This window comes from Clavispora lusitaniae, assembly GCF_014636115.1.
Source record: "Clavispora lusitaniae strain FDAARGOS_655 chromosome Unknown tig00002663_pilon, whole genome shotgun sequence".
NCBI lineage: Eukaryota > Fungi > Ascomycota > Pichiomycetes > Serinales > Metschnikowiaceae > Clavispora > Clavispora lusitaniae.
In genome coordinates this window covers 1,832,939-1,852,500 of record NW_027093982.1, presented here as the reverse complement: position 1 = coordinate 1,852,500, position 19,562 = coordinate 1,832,939, and the positions used below count along the sequence as shown (strand labels likewise).

General features: G+C 41.7%; 8 protein-coding genes across 8 annotated transcripts; 5 read left to right on the top strand and 3 right to left on the bottom strand. All coding sequences in view use genetic code 12, as the record gives it.

The window, feature by feature from the left end:
• Positions 1-2,847: 2,847 nt before the first annotated feature.
• Positions 2,848-4,323, bottom strand: DIT2 (putative cytochrome; the record flags this gene model as incomplete). The annotated part of the gene is made up of 1 exon (XM_002616816.1): positions 2,848-4,323. One exon carries the CDS (start codon positions 4,321-4,323, stop codon positions 2,848-2,850), a length of 1,476 nt encoding a protein of 491 aa, XP_002616862.1.
• A 620-nt stretch (positions 4,324-4,943) lies between these two features.
• FOB63_005481 (Zn(II)2Cys6 transcription factor) lies at positions 4,944-6,725 on the bottom strand (the record flags this gene model as incomplete). The annotated part of the gene is made up of 2 exons (XM_002616817.2): positions 4,944-6,622; positions 6,680-6,725. 2 exons carry the CDS (start codon positions 6,723-6,725, stop codon positions 4,944-4,946), a joined length of 1,725 nt encoding a protein of 574 aa, XP_002616863.2.
• A 643-nt stretch (positions 6,726-7,368) lies between these two features.
• Positions 7,369-9,156, top strand: FOB63_005480 (polynucleotide 5'-hydroxyl-kinase; the record flags this gene model as incomplete). Its single annotated transcript, XM_002616818.1, has 1 exon — positions 7,369-9,156. One exon carries the CDS (start codon positions 7,369-7,371, stop codon positions 9,154-9,156), a length of 1,788 nt encoding a protein of 595 aa, XP_002616864.1.
• Positions 9,157-9,266: 110 nt separating this feature from the next.
• Positions 9,267-10,703, top strand: EMP46 (Emp46p; the record flags this gene model as incomplete). The annotated part of the gene is made up of 1 exon (XM_002616819.1): positions 9,267-10,703. The coding sequence occupies one exon, from the start codon at positions 9,267-9,269 to the stop codon at positions 10,701-10,703; it is 1,437 nt and encodes a 478-aa protein (XP_002616865.1).
• A 147-nt stretch (positions 10,704-10,850) lies between these two features.
• FOB63_005478 (uncharacterized protein) lies at positions 10,851-13,337 on the bottom strand (the record flags this gene model as incomplete). Its single annotated transcript, XM_002616820.1, has 1 exon — positions 10,851-13,337. The coding sequence occupies one exon, from the start codon at positions 13,335-13,337 to the stop codon at positions 10,851-10,853; it is 2,487 nt and encodes an 828-aa protein (XP_002616866.1).
• A 1,240-nt stretch (positions 13,338-14,577) lies between these two features.
• On the top strand, positions 14,578-16,080 carry MEP2 (ammonium permease; the record flags this gene model as incomplete). Its single annotated transcript, XM_002616821.2, has 1 exon — positions 14,578-16,080. The coding sequence occupies one exon, from the start codon at positions 14,578-14,580 to the stop codon at positions 16,078-16,080; it is 1,503 nt and encodes a 500-aa protein (XP_002616867.2).
• Positions 16,081-16,812: 732 nt separating this feature from the next.
• On the top strand, positions 16,813-18,198 carry FOB63_005476 (uncharacterized protein; the record flags this gene model as incomplete). The annotated part of the gene is made up of 1 exon (XM_002616822.1): positions 16,813-18,198. The coding sequence occupies one exon, from the start codon at positions 16,813-16,815 to the stop codon at positions 18,196-18,198; it is 1,386 nt and encodes a 461-aa protein (XP_002616868.1).
• A 276-nt stretch (positions 18,199-18,474) lies between these two features.
• Positions 18,475-19,182, top strand: LEA1 (U2 snRNP complex subunit; the record flags this gene model as incomplete). Its single annotated transcript, XM_002616823.1, has 1 exon — positions 18,475-19,182. The coding sequence occupies one exon, from the start codon at positions 18,475-18,477 to the stop codon at positions 19,180-19,182; it is 708 nt and encodes a 235-aa protein (XP_002616869.1).
• Positions 19,183-19,562: the final 380 nt, after the last annotated feature.

Below are 19,562 nucleotides of genomic sequence, written 5' to 3'. Positions count from 1 at the left end.
CTAATTAGATTAACTTAATTCGACGAGTCCCGAAGAGTACCCAATAATATTACAATACCAGTCTAATGGAATCGACAAGTCTACTTATGTCGAATGTGATATACCTAGGGCATGGTATGTTGATTATATAATTGAGTAAACTAACCGATTGGAAAAGGAAAGAAATAAAAGATGTGGATAGAAGAGACACATAGAGAGATATATACAAATACACCAAAGTTTACCTTGACACTGAAGTACTCAAGAAAGTAGCATTCATGATATTTGATTCTGGTATGAATAAAGCATGCTGGATCAGAGACTTGTTACGTTTATTTGTGCAACCTTGATCATATAACCGTGGCATGGACCTGCCCTGTAGAAAGACACTCTAAGGTTCTGCAGCAGAGTAACGGAACAATAAAACCCTCCCGTTCTCTATTTATTAACGTCTCTCTGTACACGATTCTGAAACTGTATTCCTAATGTATCACAAACTATTTATTGTTAGGTTTTGAATATAAGTGGATGTTCTAGTTTGATCTTCTTGGTTCCTGTCCAACCACATACGGAAGTCAGGCTTCTTACAGACATGGTAAATAGGGTTTGAGTCGAATGTCATACAACAAAGCTTATCTGTAAAATGTCAGCCACAGCTACAGTGGCTTATCTCGTCACCAAAGCTGGGAATTGGGATGCCTCTGAGTTCCCATGTATGGTCGACCTAACATAATAGATGTACCTTTACCTATTGAAACTTCCTACACAAAGGATGCTAAGATGGTAAGGTTGAATTTTGAGAGTTCAGCTTGTATTTCTCAAAAACAATCATTACATAGTGTAAATTCCACTAAAGAAGCTTTCGTCCCGTGTTTCTGCTATGATAATAGACAATAGTAACCTCTAAATCATCCCAGTTTGTGCTGATTCCTTGTGTTCCAGTTAGTGGTATAAAGGACTAGGCAGCACTGTGAGACCTACTTTCCAGTTAGACCGCAGAGTCAATTAAGAAAAATTATAAATAATCTGAAATTTGAATTTGTTGAGTCAGCAAGCAATTTTGGAAGTAATAAAGAAGCAACAGGATCTAAATCTAGGAGCCCAATTTATTCTAGTTCCTTGAATTGCATTATATTGGGCCAGAAGATGCACTTACTGAGCTTCAAATATATTCATCGATTAGAAATTTAGCAATGGTAAGAGTGAAATCGTTTCCTGTAGTAGGGCGTTTCATAAAGTGCTTCAGTTGAATATAAATCTCTTTTCTGACCTACAACAAGGTATTGATATGAGCTCCCTTCCAACATTTTATGATGAAACTAGATTTTATATATGAGCTGGGGAAATATTTGGATAGTGTAGCAAATCGACTTGTATTAACTATGGTCCTCTGGTTTTGAAATGTACATTGAAGCATGTTTAGATAAGATAAAAAGTCAGAATAACGAAAATATCCTCTTAAGTGCCATTTGACAAAATTATTCATTACAAGCTTGCTTTCTCCAACGCTTTCCAAACGAGATAATAAGGATGGTACATAAAATACTAGGGATCACAGAAAACGAAAATATGCTAATGCACCAGCCATAACCAATTACTTTCGTTAAAGGCTCCACAGAAGCTGAGGAGATCGTTGCACCGACATTTCTGAAAAAATTTCCGATTGAAACAAAAGTTGCCAGTTGAGCCTTGGAAAACTCAGATAGGTAAGTCGTATTAGTAATGAGAACAGCAGACATGCTAAAAGCTCCAAAGAACACAGAAATAAAAAGATACCCAACTGGAACATGAGAAGAGATTAACCAAGCGTAAGAAAATAAAGCTGCTAGAAATACTAGTTGCCCGATTAACTGAATAAAAAATCTCTTCTCTGGGCCATTGTTACCTCCTGAGTTACTTCGTAGGTAGTCAGATACTCTTCCGGTGATAATGGAGCCTGATACTAAGGCAAAACCTGGGCAGAGGAAGCAGATGCACACATCTATGTCTGAATAGCCGTAGTCTGTTGAAAGTGCTTTGGAAAAGCTGAGAATCATGGCATAAAATGCAGCAAAGACAATACCCCCGCTCAATGAACATAAAAGGACAGGTAACTGACAGAGGGCTTTGTAATAGTTTCTTATATCTTTTCTTTGTTTGGGATACTTTGATTCGATTATCTCATTTGACCTTACAAAATTCCCTTGAAAAAGTGATTCTGATACCACTGACCCATTTCCTACTAGTGAGCGTAGGGTCTCTGGCAAAAAACAAACATTAAGCGTAAAGGAAACGAGTCCCAAGATGGCCAATAATCCAAAATTCCACCTCCAATTTGTTTTAGCTCCTAATATTCCCACAATTGGACCAAGAATAGGTCCTAATTGAGGCCCTATCATATAGTATGAAATGAAGGTTGCTCTTCTTTTTGGTTCAGAAATATCTGCAATACATCCAATACCGACGGCCATCGTGGAAGCCCCTACTGCTTGAAGAATCCTCAATAAGTATAGAGACCAAACATTCGCGGGTATTAATGCCAATAATATATTCGCAATCACAAAGATACAGAGGGCTATGTTGAGGATAGGCTTTCTTCCTGTGGAGTCTGCCAAGAGTGACCATACCAAGGGAGCGATGGCAAAAACAGCCATAAAAACTGAAACTGTACCGTTGATTACTTTGATTGAAGTATGGAACTTTTCAGCAGTAAGTTTTATGAGCGGAATATAGATGTTTCCTGAAATAGGCCCTAAAAACCCAGTAAATGTGGTGAGAAGCACTATTAACAATTTCTGCTTAGAGCTGAAAGCACTATAATTCTCCTTTTCATTAGCCATTGTGGAACTACTCTGAATCATAAGGGGACAGTGTATTATAATATATTATTTATATGTTATGCTCGTGTTCAGAGCATACCTTTTTTAGCATGACAGATAACTTCAAAGGACAAATTGGCCCTGCCGGAGTGAGTTGCTCTTTCCAGGAGGGGTCAAGACTAATCTCGAAGTTTTGCAATATCTCAATCACGGCCTTCCTTACTTCTGCTAAAGCAAATTTCTCACCTAGGCAAGCCCTACTTCTTCCGTGGAAGGCAGGTAATGTGCACTTGCTCTTAGCCTCAGCGTACTTTTCTTCTATTTTTTTTCCGTCATTTCCCCAACGTTCTGGACGAAAGGCGTCGGCATCATCCCCCCAGTAGTTCCTGTCTCTTTGTGTCCCGAAATTGTTGTATCCAACATAAGTACCTTTCGGAATAAATATACCGTTACCCAAAATCACATTTTTTCTCGTTTTCCTGTTAACTATTAGTCCCAAAGGTGGGAAGAGCCTAATAGTCTCATATACAACTGCTTTCAATAATGGAATTTGCTCTTTAACATCATAATTGGAGGAATTCATCTCACTTCTTAATTGTCGTTGGATTTCAGGATACTTTGCGATGACGTATATGAGAGATGTTAAAAGCAACTGGGGGTTTTCATGACCAGCGATCATGGCTATCATGGCATTATCTTGGAACTGTTTTTCAGTGATATCGCCTTGTTTCCAAAATGTTGCAAGGTTGTGTCCCAACCTTCCTTTATTCTCCTCATTTAGCTCATTCAAAATCTTGTTGCAATAATTTCTCTTGAAAGAACGTACCAATTTTCTTGCCCGGATTCTGCTTGGAAAGGGAAGTAAGTCCAATAAGGGAAAGTTGAGGAATAAGGGACGAAAAATCTCCTGTTTGACCTTTTTGAGGCTGGTAGAAATGTCAAAATTGTCAGATTTATGGAAGTTTGTTCCTATGACACAATCCCCTACATTATTCAACGTGTATGCTTGAAGTATATCTGCAATAGGAAAGTATCCGTTATCTGAAGCTGCAGATAAATTTTCAATCAACACTGTAGCATTGGTTTGCAAGGGTTCCAAATTTGGGAATTGGATGCTATTGGTCACTGCTTTGCGATAGAGTTTCCAGTACTTATTTCCAGTGCTAATAATATTGTCACCAGTGTATTCTGCTAGTAAAGAATATGGAATTTTGTGCTGATTACCACTCTTTTCGAAAATTTCATTTTGTTTAAAGATTTGAGCAAGGTATTCAGGTTTGGTCACTAAGATATTCCATCTAGACGCAAAATAAATCTTAGCAGCACCATACTTCTCTAAATTTTCACGATAGTAATGGGCGTATACTTTATTTTGGTCCCATCCTAGAAATGAACTCACAAAAGCTGCGTAAAATGGAATAGTGGGTATATTTTTAGGGAAGTCAAACGGTGGATAAATAATTCGGAAGATTTTCCATGATAGGAAAAAGAAGCATAAGCACCAAAAACTGACACTTATATTGGAAATAATTATATCAATCAACATTTAATTAATTATTGTGATTGATGACACTCATCTCTGAAAAAAAAAAAGTATATATAACTGGATGGTTTGATTACAGTGTTCTGGCATAACAAATTTTTCTAATTTCTGTCAATTTTCTGTTCCGCTTTCCGTCTTGTAAAAATATGATAACATGGCAAAAATTAGTCAAATACGTGGTAGAAGAGCTAAGCGATGAAGTCATAACAGATGAAAGATTGTTGGCAATAGAAAGTTGACAATTAATTTCGGACTTTTTTTTTTTCCTCCACTGCGAGTTTTTGGTATGAAGTAGGAATTCTGAAGACAACTGTACGAAAAATGATAGGATTGATCGTATGTTTTTTTTCCTATCCCTATTTTTATATAGATTATGAACAGTAGTGAAATTATGATAGCGAAAGTGCTCTTCGTGCAAGCATTCTTAAAGTTTGTGGACAGTTAAAAAAGCAAGCATTTGAAGCATAAAACAACGTGCCGTTCTTAATTATCGATGAGGTATTAATACATGTTCACGCTCTATTGAATGAAATGGGCTGATATGACATTTCATGACCTATTGTGTATGGTGCTGACGCGAATACAATGGAGACCATATCATAATATTGTGCTAGAAAAGACTATTAAATGCAGATATTTGAGAGAAGTTTTTTATCAAAAATGACGCTCCATCCAAAATCTTGAGAGTCATTGTTGGCAATCCAAACTTTCTCTAGGAAATCTGCAATTTGAACTAGAAAGGCTGCATGAAACTTACTTGCGCAGCGGTATAAAGAATGGATAAGGAATGATCGATGATCAGGCTGAATAGAATTAAGTCCCGTTATCATCATCAGCCATCCAAGGATGACCCACAAAGGCGAATCTTCCGACAATCCTTTCATCATGTCATAGATTAAAGCTACTTTTTGCTTAATGGAAATATGCAGCAGCTCAAGGTTGGGTATAATTAGCCGCATTAATAGAAGTTGGCAGGAGTGTCTTACGATTTCACTAACCGTAACACTCTCCTGAAGCATGAAATATGATTGTGAACCAAGACGAATTTCAGCGTCAGGTGCCATAGGAGGATATCTTATCTTGTATGTCTCTGAAAGCAAGTTACAAGCTAAAGCCATATCTGCATCATTCAATGGATACTGCGATAGTAGCCATGACAGCTTAGCGGCTATTTCCACCGTTTTTGTAGCTGCTCCAAAGACAGGATTCTCCATCCATGGCACAGGGCATTGATAAGGATGATAATCCAAAATCAGCCTCACCTCATCGAATATTTCAAAAGGGCTCGGAAGAAACTTCAGCACACTTTCTCCTCCAGTGATGATCATCACACTGTAATTGAACAAAAAGCTCTCAACGAAGACCTTGAGGTTGACCGATACACCTTCAGTACTCTTTCGAAGTTCACGAATGAGTCGTAGCGTTTTAGCTAAATGGATAGCAGATATTTCGGGAGTTGTGCCTATGAATTTGTCTCTCAAACAAAGAAGAAGTGCAACAGCAACCATCCAGTCTTGAGCGTCACCTACGCTCTGGTCAACCCTATGAGAGAATTGCATTAGGCATTGCTCATATTTCTCTTGTGCAAGTTCTCTCATTCCTGGCACAGTATTCGAGAGATAAGCAGCTCCGCATGCATAAAAGACCTCTTTCAAGAGTGGGTCCGCCACAAATTGTGGAACGAAAACAGCGCTCGGGGAAAGTCGAGGATCACAAAACTGAGGTGAGACACTGGGTAGAAAACCACCGAAAAATGAGTCCATCAAGACAGAATGCTCGGGCATTTCTGAAACACCCATCCATCCGCTAGGTCCACTCAAAGGTGTTGTACCCAAAGTCACTGCAGACGAGCCTATTAGCTGAAGATTCTCTGAAGATACCGGGTCACAAGATTCCGTTGCATGATTGCCCACGGGAGGTTCAAAGCCTTCCAAGGAAACAAGCGGCCCAGTAGATGGGATGGGGTGTGCTGGAAGAGGAACACTATCTTGCAAAGTGAACTGTTGTATCGACCCCGAAATGTAGTCCTCACGAGAAATCTCTAGAACGGGATCTAAGACAGGTTCTAGTAGGGTCGTTTCTAAGGCGACATTACCCATAGGAGCGCCTTCGGACTTAAACGAAGCGTGACCATTATCAATATAATAAACAACGTCCAGCTTTACCACATTTGCTTCATTGGCATGCAAACTTTGGGAAGTCCCGTCATTACCATCGCTGCGCCAGCGACATTGTAAATTAGACTTGGTACAGCCGAAGCAGATAGGTTTTTCTTCGTTGCATTTGATTTTCCGTCGGCGGCCTGGAAGATTCCGTTAGTATTGGAAAAAGAAAAGAGCTTATGTGAATGATAACGTACAAGTTAGGCAGCCGTTGCGGCTTCGTTTTCTTGTTGCCTCTTTCATGCTAGATGAACCACGTTTGTCGGAAATGCTGGATCAAGAACGAAGGGTTAGAGGAAGGACCTCATTACTAATTTACCTTATCGCACTTTGTTCGCGAAGGCGCATACATTGTAGACACGAAAGCATACCTTCCAAAGTATAGGGGCTTAAATAACGGCCATTAATCTGAGGTATGCTTTCTAGAACACCAATTCCCGACATGCATACGTGGCTTTCTATCATTGGGTGATTTTTGCGCGGCCAAGCATGGAGATGTAAAGAATGATTTTTAAGAAGATAAGGAAGGTAAGAAAGTGAAGGTGTGATTTGCAACGGCTGATTTATATATATTGACTTTTGTAGGCAACTATATTGAAAGTATATTCTCTTGTGACTCAGAAAATATTCCCCGGCACAGTTACGAACTTTTCCGTGAATGCAGCTCATGTGTCAAACATGCTTGCACAAAAGACTAAAAAAAAATTATTTTTTGCCTGGCGTAGTTCTTGGTTATACGAACATACAAATGCAGAAGTAAAGAAAACAATAATTGTCCTCGCCTACGCATGTAACACTTTGGGCCATTAAGCGAATATTTGTTGGCCCCTGTTCTAGAAGCACCGTATTTCCTGCACTTGTTTCCCTTCCATCTCAAACTAAACCAATGAGTGCTTATGCTGCTTTCTTTTCCAATGACGAGGACGATCCGAAGTACGAGATCCCCTTCCATAATAGTGTCTTACTGAAAGAGCCAGTCTCTTGCTCAAGTTTCCGTTTGTCAATTGAAAACTCCATCCATACAAGCTCTTCAATCTTCTTGGGTCTCAGATGCGATGATTACATTGTTGTCAATGGATCTTTTGAACTTCGGGTTCTTCGAGGAGGCTGTTTGTTAAACAATGCACATCATATTGATGAAAATGATGCTCACAAAATCATTACTTCCAATTTCCAATCCTCTCCTGTCATATGTTCAACGAAGTCACGACTAAATATGAGTACATCACGACTCCTTCCCTCTTTTGATACAGTAATCGAATTACGAAATCTCGACACTGGGATTGAAGGTATCAATGATATACTTGATGGCATCAGCCCAATGTACTATACCCCTACAACTAATTACACTTTCGAGTTAGTTCATGAAGAAAGGGAAACGGTGTTTGGTATTTATTATGATGCGGCTACAACAAAACTTCTCGACAGTCTAAGTGCTTCTTTATGCAAGAAGTCAGAGCCGCCCCAATCTGTTCTTATCTTCGGCGCCAGCAACTGTGGGAAGAGCACCTTTGCCAAAGCCTTATGCAATAATGTTGTAAAGACAACGCAGAATCCCATCGCGTTAATGGATCTTGACCCTAGCCGCTCCGAATTGTCTGTTCCTGGGTGCTTATCCTTAACGGTTATCGATGAACCAAATTTCGGCAGTTTCTTTCCCAGCCCATGGTGCTACGACAAAGAGAACGATTTGCAGTATTACTTTGGGTTTGGATCGCCGCTCGATCAGCCCCTAAGATTTTGCCAAGGTTTGAGGACTCTCCTCGACCATTATAATGACCATGTTTCGCCCAAAGGCATTCCTCTCGTGATCAACACACCAGGATGGACCCGTGGATTCGGTAGAGAGTTACTTGAGGAAATTTTAGACAACATAAGTCCCTCACATCTGGTTTATTTCAGTCACAACAATGCGATAAACATCGATAATTATGAGCCAGATATGTTTGAGGCGCAAGATAACCCTGACGATGAGATTTTGGCAGGCTTTAGCTTTTCTAAGATAACCACTCTTCGTGGTGTGAGAAGAGTGTCAGGCTTTACGCAATCACAGTTGCAGATGCATGATAAGATGGTGTACTTTCACCAACGTAAAGTGGGAGCTTTTGATTTCAGTGACCGCCTTCTTTCCAGATCACCACTTAGATTGAACTACGAAAGAAGCGGTGACATTACGAATCCTGCTTTCGTAGGTGCCTCTGCTATAAGCGTGCTTGATTACGAAATGGACAGCAACGTTAATCCAAGAGATATCAAACTATTGGTGGACTCCTGTGTGATGGCCATGTGCTTGGTGGAAGAAAAATCGTTCACGGCCCATGTCTTACCCGAGAGGCACGAGTTCAAAGGGCTTCCGCGAGTTTTTCATGGTTCTTCTATCTCTCATATGAATCCACGCTTTCTTTCCCTTTGCATTATCCAGTCCATAAATACGGAGGAAGGCTTCTTCAACGTGTACGTTCCGGGGGATCCCAGTCAGTTATCAACTGCTATACTAGACGCTGCAGACTCCAGACTAGTTTTGGTGCGGGGAGAAGGAGAGATCCCAAAAGCAGAAATCCTACATCCGAGACTTTTAGGACGCAACTTACCATATGTGGATTTCGAAACCAGAGCTAAGATAGGCGGCGTATGGAAAATCCGTCATAACATTCGCCGGAAAAACCAGCAGTAGTGTAAATACAGGGAAGAACAATGCGTCGAAATTCATACGTAAGTGCAGGAATCTCACCTAGACCTACGTCAACCTTAAAGTAGAGATTAAATAAAGTCTCGTCTTTACCGATGAAGTTACAATGCATTCTTTCCACAGTCTTTACTTTGGCACCCGTCTTTGCCATCCTTCCTGAAGCGCAGATTGCGTTAAAAGAGGACAGAAATCAGCCTGGACCACAGTCACTTCCGAATTTGATGACCGTCGCGAACGTCGAAGAATTGGAACTGAATTGGGAAATAAAGGGATCCATGGCGCTTGAGGCCGGTCGCTTGCTCGTTGATAGTGAGACCGGCTCTTTGTGGTCTAGAAAGTTGTTGGAGAACTCTAAGGATGAATGGACGATCGACTTGGTGTTCAGGAATTCGGAGCAAGTTGACGTCGATGATCATTCTTTTTATGATACCAATGGAATCTCGTTCTGGTTGCTTGATTCAGACTCCCCATTTGACACAGATGTGCTGAACTTTGGTGGACCAAAGTCTTTCGATGGTTTCCAATTTCTTATGAATAATAAAGAATCTCGTGGCTTGAAGATATTTTCGAATGATGGTTCAAAGTCTACAGAGAACACGCTCGATCAAGCTTTGGGATTTTGCGCTATCAACTACTTGGATTCTATGGTACCATTCACCCTTCGTATCTCTTATTCTGCTCCACGTAAGTGGTTTAAGATTCAGATAGATAACAACTTGTGCTTCAAAACAGACTTATTGTCTTTCAATGAGATCAAGAAGGACTTGAAATTTGGTATTTCTGCATCTACTGACCAAAAGTCGAAAGAATATTGGGAAGTCTTAAAACTCAACGTTTACCCATACTTAACCGAGGATGCAATTGATGACCATGGAATAATTGCAGATGGTGGAGTGAAGTACATCACTGTTACTCAGGATGAGGAGTCCACAGAAACTTTCCACCCTTCCACCAATAGATTGTCATTGCTTGAGAGAGCCAGGAAAATGAAGGAGGAAATACTTTCCAACTCGGAAAAACCTGCGGCACAAGATTCTTCGGTAGACAACTCGTTGGCGACTATCAACTCTAAGCTAACAGTCTTGGAAGAGATGATGAACCAAATTGATGCCAAGAAGATGGACGAGTTTTCCAAGACTCTTGAAGAGGTCAAAATTATTCAAAACGAACAGGTTAGCATTCTCAATCATATGAAAAACACTTATGGGGAATTCGAGACCCTTCTCAATGTTCAGTACAAGGAAATGAATCAGGCTGTTGTGCAGTTGCACCAAAAGATGCTCGACGAGATAAAAAGTCATCAGAGGGAAGTGCTCAATATTGGTGACAAGGTTGACTTGCTCATGACTAACCATAAAGAAATTCAAGAGCAGTACAGAAACAATGAAGCGGTGGTTATGGCTCCTGAATCTTCCGAGCTTTTTAGTGTTATAATTAAGTGGGTGTTGTTCCCGATTGTCGTTGGTATTGCCGTCTTGAGTGTCATTTTGTACAGAATTAGAAAGGACATCAAACACTCAAAGTTGCTTTGAATATGAACCGTATATAATAAGAACATGAGGAAAAGATAAATGTAGTACAAAGATTAATCAGAGAAGCTGTAGACTTTTTGGTACAGTATATATTGTTCAAGACAGCATAGTTTTTTTGTTTTTTGTTTTCAATATCAGAAGATTGCATCAAACATGAGACGTGTAGTTCCCGCTACTCAAGCTCCTAACACTTGGTACATCATTGTTATCAGAATCCAAAATTTTAGCAAAGGAGAACGGAAGATTATGGACAGTAAACTTTGCTTGAATACCTTTAGGTGATTCTCTCCCTTGTCCCTCAGTCATTATTCTAGCGATCAATTTTTCTTCAGGAGCGCTAGGGCTCAATGTCAATGGCTTTGAGTATCTCCATGTAATTCTGTTGTACTCCTTATTGAAGGAACCTTCCGGCTTAGAGGACGCGGAAGTAGACAGCACAGAAGTGTCTAAAGCTGCTGAGATCACAAAGTTTTCAAGGTTGATAGCAGCCTTGAAGGTAGGATTCAAAGAAATCTTGACAATGAGACTGGCCTGGTGAGGCTCAAACTTCCAAACTTGCTTGATAATAATAGGAATGTAAGCAGGATCTAAATCCATCATGTACTTAATACCTCCCAAGGTTCTGCCAGTGACAGATGGAATATTCACAGAAAAACTATTCGTTCCAACCTGTTTCATCACTTGCTCATTTAACAAGTACTTATTGAATTTCGTTGGGATAGTGACAACATACGAGCTAAGCGGCGTCTCTGAATTGTAGTTGAAGGCCATCTCTCCAAGAACTTGAGATTTGGAAGGGGTCCCAGCACTGAATGTTACATTCAATATCTCAGCAACAGAAGTGTTCAAGCCTTCAGATACTTCGGACTGGCCGAAGTGCTTAAAGTACTCATTGTGTTTGAACATGGAGTTCCCGGTCGTTTGTGTCAGCAAAAACGATCTTTCTTCGGAATGAGGCTGAATAACGGACTCTCTAGCACTGTTCAAGTTTTTGAACTGAGAACCGGTATCCTGTTTATGGAGCGAGTCATGCTCTGGAACGGGGTGAACTTTTCTCGATGGAGGTGGAGGAGGACGAGCGGTTGTTGACTGTAATAAAGGCTGTTCCACTGGAGCTGCTACATGAGGAGAAGTCTGTTGTTCGCTTGAAGCAGCTGACGAAATTGTAGGGAAGCTGACAATATCGTTTGATCTTGGCGTTTGCTTTGGAGTAGTAGAAATTGAAGCATCTTCATCGCCATACTCAAAGCTGTATTTACCCGAGGAATTGTTTCTGGAACGAATATTAGATTCGGCTTCGAGCTTTGGAGGATGGCCCAAGTCGTGGGCTTTAAGCATTCCCATTCTATTTCCATCGACATCAACAGGAACATCACTGTCTTCATCAGAAGAAGCATACTTCACTACGTTAGGACTTACATCCGTGGAATCCTTAGTAGGGGAAGTGAGTGGAGGAACTTCATCTTTCTGCGGAGACTCGTTTTGGAATGTTTTTGGCTGAAGAGGTTGAGTGCTCATGGATGGAAGTGTTGCTTCCTTCTTCGGCTCCACAACGTCCTTGTCAATAGGGCGAGGTGCATCCTCCGCCTGCTTTGTTGGCGAGTCATAGTTCTCTCTCTGAGGGAAGCGATCCTTTGTGGGTGATTCAGTCTCAGCATGGGAGCCTCTCTGTTGAATCAGTGATGGTCCGTAAAGGGAGTTTTTAGCACCAATGGTGTTCTGTCTAGACGGTAAAGACGACATTGATTCATTCTCAGGAATGGCCCCTGCTGGATGGAAACCTGATTCCTTCTTTCTTCTTCCGAATATCGAGCCGACTTTCGACCTCAATTTGGATTTTCTCTTATGTGAGGGAGAGGTATTGCCCGATGTAGCAGAATGAACCGAAGCCCTAGATGAGTGAGAATGTTCACTCAAAGGCGCATGGTTGTTTGGACCATTGTGGGAGGCGGAAGAAGGAGGTGGAGGTGGAGGAGCAACATGAGCATTGACCATGTGCTCTGTATATTTCTTCATCTCATTGTCAAGATTGAACTCTTTCAAAATAAAATTAACAGCGCCTTCGTTTTTGGCCAACATGGCCGAATTCTTGGAGTTGACAGTGTTCAAATATGCGATAAAAGCATTGAAAATCACATCCTTTTCAAAGCGCTTGAAGTTTTCAAGGTTAGCCAAAATAGCCGGTGCCTTGACATTCCAATTGTATGCACCATTCGGGTCGTCCATGTGTTTCTGCATCTCCAACAACTCCTCTGAGTTGACAAGAAGTTCGGAATACTTGAAGTCATTTTTGAAGGTATTGGAGAATGGCGCAATAACGTCGTTCTTGATAACTCTAATCAAAGAATCGTTCACATTGATTTGTGACATCACACAAGACGCTACACAATTCCAAATCTTGTCGAGTGAGCCGAATTCATCGTCAGAGTCAGCGAAAAAGGTTCGACCGTTCGACACGAGCACATTGAGGTCCAGATTATACTTCATAAGCATGTTGGCATAATTGGTAAACCAGACAATCAAGTTCTTTTGAATCAACGTCGAACTCGCCGACAAGGCCCGAGGAAGAAAGTTGGCGACTTCCTCGGGGGACTTGGATGTCAAGATTGTGGTAGCAAATTCTGAATCTTCCATTCCGCCTGGTTGTCTTCAAAGATAGAGAATGAACGGTGGAATATTATTGAGAAAACCGAGCCGACCGATGTGCAGGCGAGACGTGGGGCAAATAACAAGCTTCAGCTTGAGGCTTCATCTACAATTCAAGACTATTAATACTAGAACAAAGGAAGAAGTCACAGTGCCAACCACGAGGTGAAATGTCAAACGAACTACAAATTCATATAGAGTGTTGACACCAATAAGAAGGGCTGTCTGAGACATCAGTCGAGACGGGGGATGTACGGGTGCCGGACATAAAAAGGGGAGATAATCGTCTCCTTCCATCAATGGATGAGACTAGAGAAATGGCCATGCAAGACGCGTCGGGACGAAGTCTACAAGTAGAAACATAAGCACGTGAGGTAGCGGTCTAGCGGTCCAATGGAGGTAGGTCAAAGTTCGCGGTCATCCGTTGCTCCATTCTTCTTGGGATCTCAAGACCAAGCAAAGAAAAAGTGCCGGTGCTCACAACATTGTCCCTAGGAGGAGAGCAAAGAAAAATTGTTTCGGAAGGGCCAAGGAAAATAGACGTAGAAAGCTTACTTTAGTCATGCAACTCATGGTATTCTTCGTATCACACGTCTCTTCCACCTTCACACATGCATGATAAGACAGATGTGGCCAATGCGAAGTGCGTCCGAGTGTTATCTTTTCTGCCCGATGGAGTTCGCTGAGAATCGCCGCAAACATGTTATCTCGGCGGCAGTGTGCAGTCAATATACGAGGCCCGTTTTCGCCGTATGAGCCGGTCTAGCCGCGTAACGGATAAGAAGCGTACGCGAGCCAATTTCATCCCTCGCCACGGCAAGTTGTGTCCAATAGGGACACGCAAATCCCAATGCGGAAAGTGGGTAGATCGATGAGTGCGTCGTGGCCTGCATGCTAGGCGCGCGATTCATCTTAGTCATAATTCAGGTAAATTCAGGTAGATTCAGAGAACATTCAAAGAGTAACAGGGAGCTTCCAAGGAAAGAGAGAAGACCACAAGAAAAAAAATCCAGGTGAAATGTATCCATGCCTGGAGCAAAACCAAGAAAAGACATCAATATCCAAGAGATACTAGCTGTTTGAGTTCACGTGACGGATGCAGATCTTATCAGCGCGCATGCCATATGATTGGCTAATTGCTTATCTTTGGCAGTATGCAACATTCAAACAGACTCACATATAAGTACGAACGCACCTGCTGGTTCCACACGTTAACACTGCAAGCACTATGTCAGATTCTGGATTTACAGGTACAGGTACTGGTGGCGATTCGCTCAAGGTCAACTTGAATAAGCAGTTCGATCCTGCAGACATGGTCTGGGTCGGAACCTCCTCCGTGCTTGTGTGGATTATGATTCCAGGCATTGGCCTTCTTTACTCGGGTCTTTCTAGAAAAAAGCATGCACTTTCGCTTTTATGGGCTTCTATCATGGCCGCTTGTTTGACTTCGTTCCAATGGTTCTTTTGGGGTTACTCGCTCGTGTTCTCGCACAGGACTAGTAGCCACTTTTTGGGCACTTTGGATAACTTCTGTTTGAAGGAGGTTCTTGGTGCTCCTGGTATTGTCACCACCGTGCCAGATATTTTGTTTTGTTTGTTTCAAGGCATGTTTGCTGGTGTGACTGCCATTTTGCTCGTTGGTGCCGGATGCGAGCGTGCTCGTTTGGGCCCAATGATGGTGTTTCTCTTTATCTGGTTGACTGTCGTTTATTGTCCAATTGCATACTGGACATGGGGTGGTGACGGATGGTTGTTCAACTTGGGTGGTTTGGATTTTGCTGGCGGAGGACCAGTCCATGAAAACTCTGGTTTTGCTGCCTTGGCATACTCTCTCGTTTTAGGTAAGAGACACGATCCTTTGACCTCAGGCAAGGTGCCCAAGTACAAGCCACACTCAGTCACATCCATCGTGTTTGGTACGATTTTCCTTTGGTTCGGCTGGTTCGGTTTCAACGGTGGAAGTACCGGTAACGCTAGTATCCGCTCTTGGTATGCCTGCGTCAACACCAATCTTGCTGCAGCTACTGGTGGTTTGACTTGGATGTTCATGGACTGGTTCCGCACTGGTGGAAAGTGGTCTACTGTTGGCTTGTGCACAGGTGCTATTGCCGGTCTCGTTGGTATTACTCCTGCTGCTGGTTACGTGCCAGTCTACACTTCTATTATTTTTGGTGTTGTTCCCGCCATCATCTGTAACCTTGCTGTTGACCTTAAGCTGATTTTGCAGATTGACGATGGTATGGATGTTTTTGCCTTGCACGGTGTCGGTGGTTTCTGTGGTTCGTTCTTGACCGGTCTTTTCGCCGCCGACTATGTCGCTGCAACAGACGGTGCTACTGTCATCGAAGGTGGATGGATGAACCACCACTGGAAGCAGTTGGGTTACCAATTGGCCGGTTCGACCTCCATTGGTGCATGGTCCTTTGTGGTCACTGCCATCATCTTGCTTGCCATGGACCGCGTTCCATTTTTGCGTTTACGTTTACACGAGGATGAAGAATTAATGGGTGTTGATTTGGCTGAGATCGGCGAATACGCCTACTACAATGAGGAAGAAGATGCTACTGGTTTGGGTCCTAGCCTGTCACCTTACGTGTTAGAGCCTATTCGCTCCAACGATCCAAAGGTTGCTCGTTTGCGGAACGCCGCTCAAGAAAAGGCAGTGCAAGGCACTACAGTGGATGGCGAGGTACTTTCACCTGTAGAATCATCGAACAATAGCAAGAAGTAATGGGAGGGGATATTTCGTACTAATATATTTGTCAAAAGAGTTTAATGTAACTTAACATGAGAATAAGCTGGGTAGGGAAGAAAGCATTCTTTTGTGTGTTTATTTTTTTTGGTCAGTAACGTATTACGTTGGTGTCACTAAATCTGCCAAACAGATCAAACATAGCTTAATACAATCAAGCTCAGTGTCCAAACAATTTCGCAACAGCACTGGATGATGCTATTGCGATTCCCGTAGTGTGTCAATACTTTAGTGTTCAGGTGAACTATTATCGAAAACGCCTTTGTCGTTTCTCTTTTTCATCAAACGTTATCTTTAACTCAATCATTCCGAAGATATCCTCGTAGATTTATATTATTTAGCACAGAAACACAAATTCTGCGAAACTTGAAAAAACAAAAAAATACATCACAGAGATCAATTGATGACTTTTCTTGCATAATTATTACTGTCTTCATAATTGTATCTTTCTTTCACTTTCTTTCTTTTTCTTTCCCTCACATTTGGTTTCATCACACTTTTGTTAGAGTGTTCACTCATATATTGATAAGCCTGCAGATACTTGCATGCCCCTTATCAGTCTCGGACCTCCTACTTTACAAACTTCCAAGTCAACCACCTAAAACAGAGTTTATAACTTATTGACTGAATAATCTTCTTAGAATTATCACGTCAAAGCACTAAAGTAACTGCAAAATCTTTTCCACTTGACCCCACAGAGGCAGAACCAGAATGGTTACGACTAACATCGTTCCTGGGGAAGGCATTGACAACAATTTTGTATTGGGAAGCTCGCTTTATGATACAGTTTCACGAATGAGAAAATACAAGGAGCCTTTGAAGATATCCTATAGTTCCAAAGCCTACCTCGACACGCCCATTTTGGTAACTTTACCTAACTTGGCGGTTCGCCTCATGTTCCACAGCTCAGGCAACCAAGAACTTATGCTCATCGAAGTGTTAGATTTTTCCCATAGCAAATTGTGTTACAAGGGAACGTACTTGAACGATATTGTGTACACATACCCCTCAGACGAGGAACTCTACACGAATGGTCAAAATATTGCCAGAAAGAAACAAGTTCTGCCGTGCACACTTAAACACATTTACAACAAAGTCTTTGGGCCGACTTTCCCTGGTATTTTGGACTGGAAACGCAAAACGTATATCCTCAGCTATCCAGGCATCGCCTTCCGCTTTTCTATAAACCTGGCGGACTTGTTGGGTCGCGTTCTGAAATTGACAGATAGCAATGATATTTTGTCTGCCTTGACGAACTGGGATCAACCTACTGATATTCTTTGCCAATCGTTATCAATTTATAAAGGTGAGAGCTATCCCGAATTCCATCAAAGGCTAAGACTTCTTCTGAGATCAAATCTAGTAAATTACGAACCAAAAGTATCAGAAATTACCGTGAAAAACGTGAAAGTTGATTTGGAAAGGGGGATAGCAGAATTGGAACGCAGTCTTGATGGGCCATTACCAGCAGCAGTCCTAACGATTGGAAGAACCACACAACAGGATATCATCCGGCTTCTTGGTCCCCCAGATGCTTGCTTTAACAAGTTCGACTCGCGTTTACTGATACACAAGCACCTCAAGACAATTGGTGTGTCATGTGAGAATCCAGGGTCAGTGTACAAGCTCCACAATTATTTCCGCCATGGTATCGATTACTTGTACAATTTGAATGCGGCGCACCAAAGTGGTGGCGTATTAGAGAAAATAATCATTCATAATGGCGGGATAGCCGAGTCCATGGATTTTCTACAGTGGAACAAATGCAACTGGAAAATCCTGACAGGAACAGAATCTCCTTCAGTTGTGGATTCTTCGATGTACTTCAGCGATTTCGGTTCCGATTTTTTGGAAAAAGTGGATAAAAACAAGACTGGACCTGTCTTATTGAATAGGAATGAGTCTGAGATAGTCAGTGGAGATGATATGGAATTCGTGGAATTACCAGAGATCGAACGTTTACTGATAAATCTGCTCAGCCTGGATAGCTGTGAAAATTACAAAACATGGGGACAGCTGAAGCTATACGGATTTGACAGGTGCATCTTCGAAGTCGTGAGCACTAATAACTGTGTTTCTATTGTTACTGTCTACTAAACTACTAAAAACGCCAGAGGAGATCATGTTTGGTAATACAGTGGCCAAAACTTATGCAAATTATACGACCTATTTATGATTTATCAGTAGTACTAATTAAATTCTAGTAACATTGATCACAGTATTACTAGAACCACAGCTATTGTCCATAGGAATCAAACATTTCACTAAAGATGAAAGGAAGCATCATATTCTGGAGATATTCTTCATCTGCATTTGGCGCGATACTAAATAAATCTCCTGTGCGATGCGATTTGGCTTAACCTCTGAAACATCATGAAGCTAACTCCACAGATTCTCCGAAATGCTACCCGCATGATAAATCCCGAAGGGAAGTTAACTTTACTTCTCCGAAATCTTGAGTTGACCTATATTGAGAATCTCGAGCTCACAACGGACGATATTAACGTCATAGATTTGACAAACAATGACATTGGTGAATTATCGGGAGTCCCGACACTTTCAAACTTAGAAGTACTATTGTTAGGTAACAATAACATCAGCAGCATTGATGAAAATGGCTCTTTGCCATCTTTGCACTCTCTCCTGCTAATAAACAACAACATAAGGACATTCTCAGAACTAGGAAAGTTGCGCCATTTTGGACAAATTCAAACCCTCCTAATGATGGGGAATCCAATCAGTACCGACAAGAGGTACCGGCCGTTCCTCATCTGGCTTCTTCCGTCCTTGAAAGTGCTCGATTGCGAGAAAGTGAAGTCTGCTGAAAGAACAGCGGCGGCCACACTATTTGGCGCTTCTTTCGAAGAAGCCAATGCCTTAGCTTTGCAGCTAATGAATGGGGAAGATACTTCTGTGGAAGTAAACAAAGAAGCGTCGAAGGGAGAACGATTAATGACTACAACGGTGAAGAAACTCAGCGCCGAGGAAAAGGCGAAGCTCATTGCAGAGTTAGAAAAAGCCGAGTCCATGGAAGAAATCGAACGAATCCAAACCGCATTGAAGAACGGCTACGTTGGGTGAACCCAAAACAAAAGGCATTCCAAAAAGATAGAATGAAATTGACAGGTGCACCTCTGAAGTACCTTCACGTAACAGCTCCGCAAGTGACCAACAGGAATCATGAATTGATACCGCTAGGGACGAGTGAAAAACAATAGAGAGGAATTAAAGAACAGTGATTATTTATTAGGCCAAGGTTGAAGCTCGATGCCTAGCATCACTATTCATGTATGCTTTATTGTCTACGTGAAAAGTAGAGGGATACATAGAGACAGCAGATTCTGTTCACAAATAGACCTGTAAGATTCCATAGAGAAAGAAAACGCTAATCAAAGACTTGTTGTGGTGCAATTTCTGTGGTACGTTTGTTCCACGGATATTTCAGTCTCATGTCGGTAGCG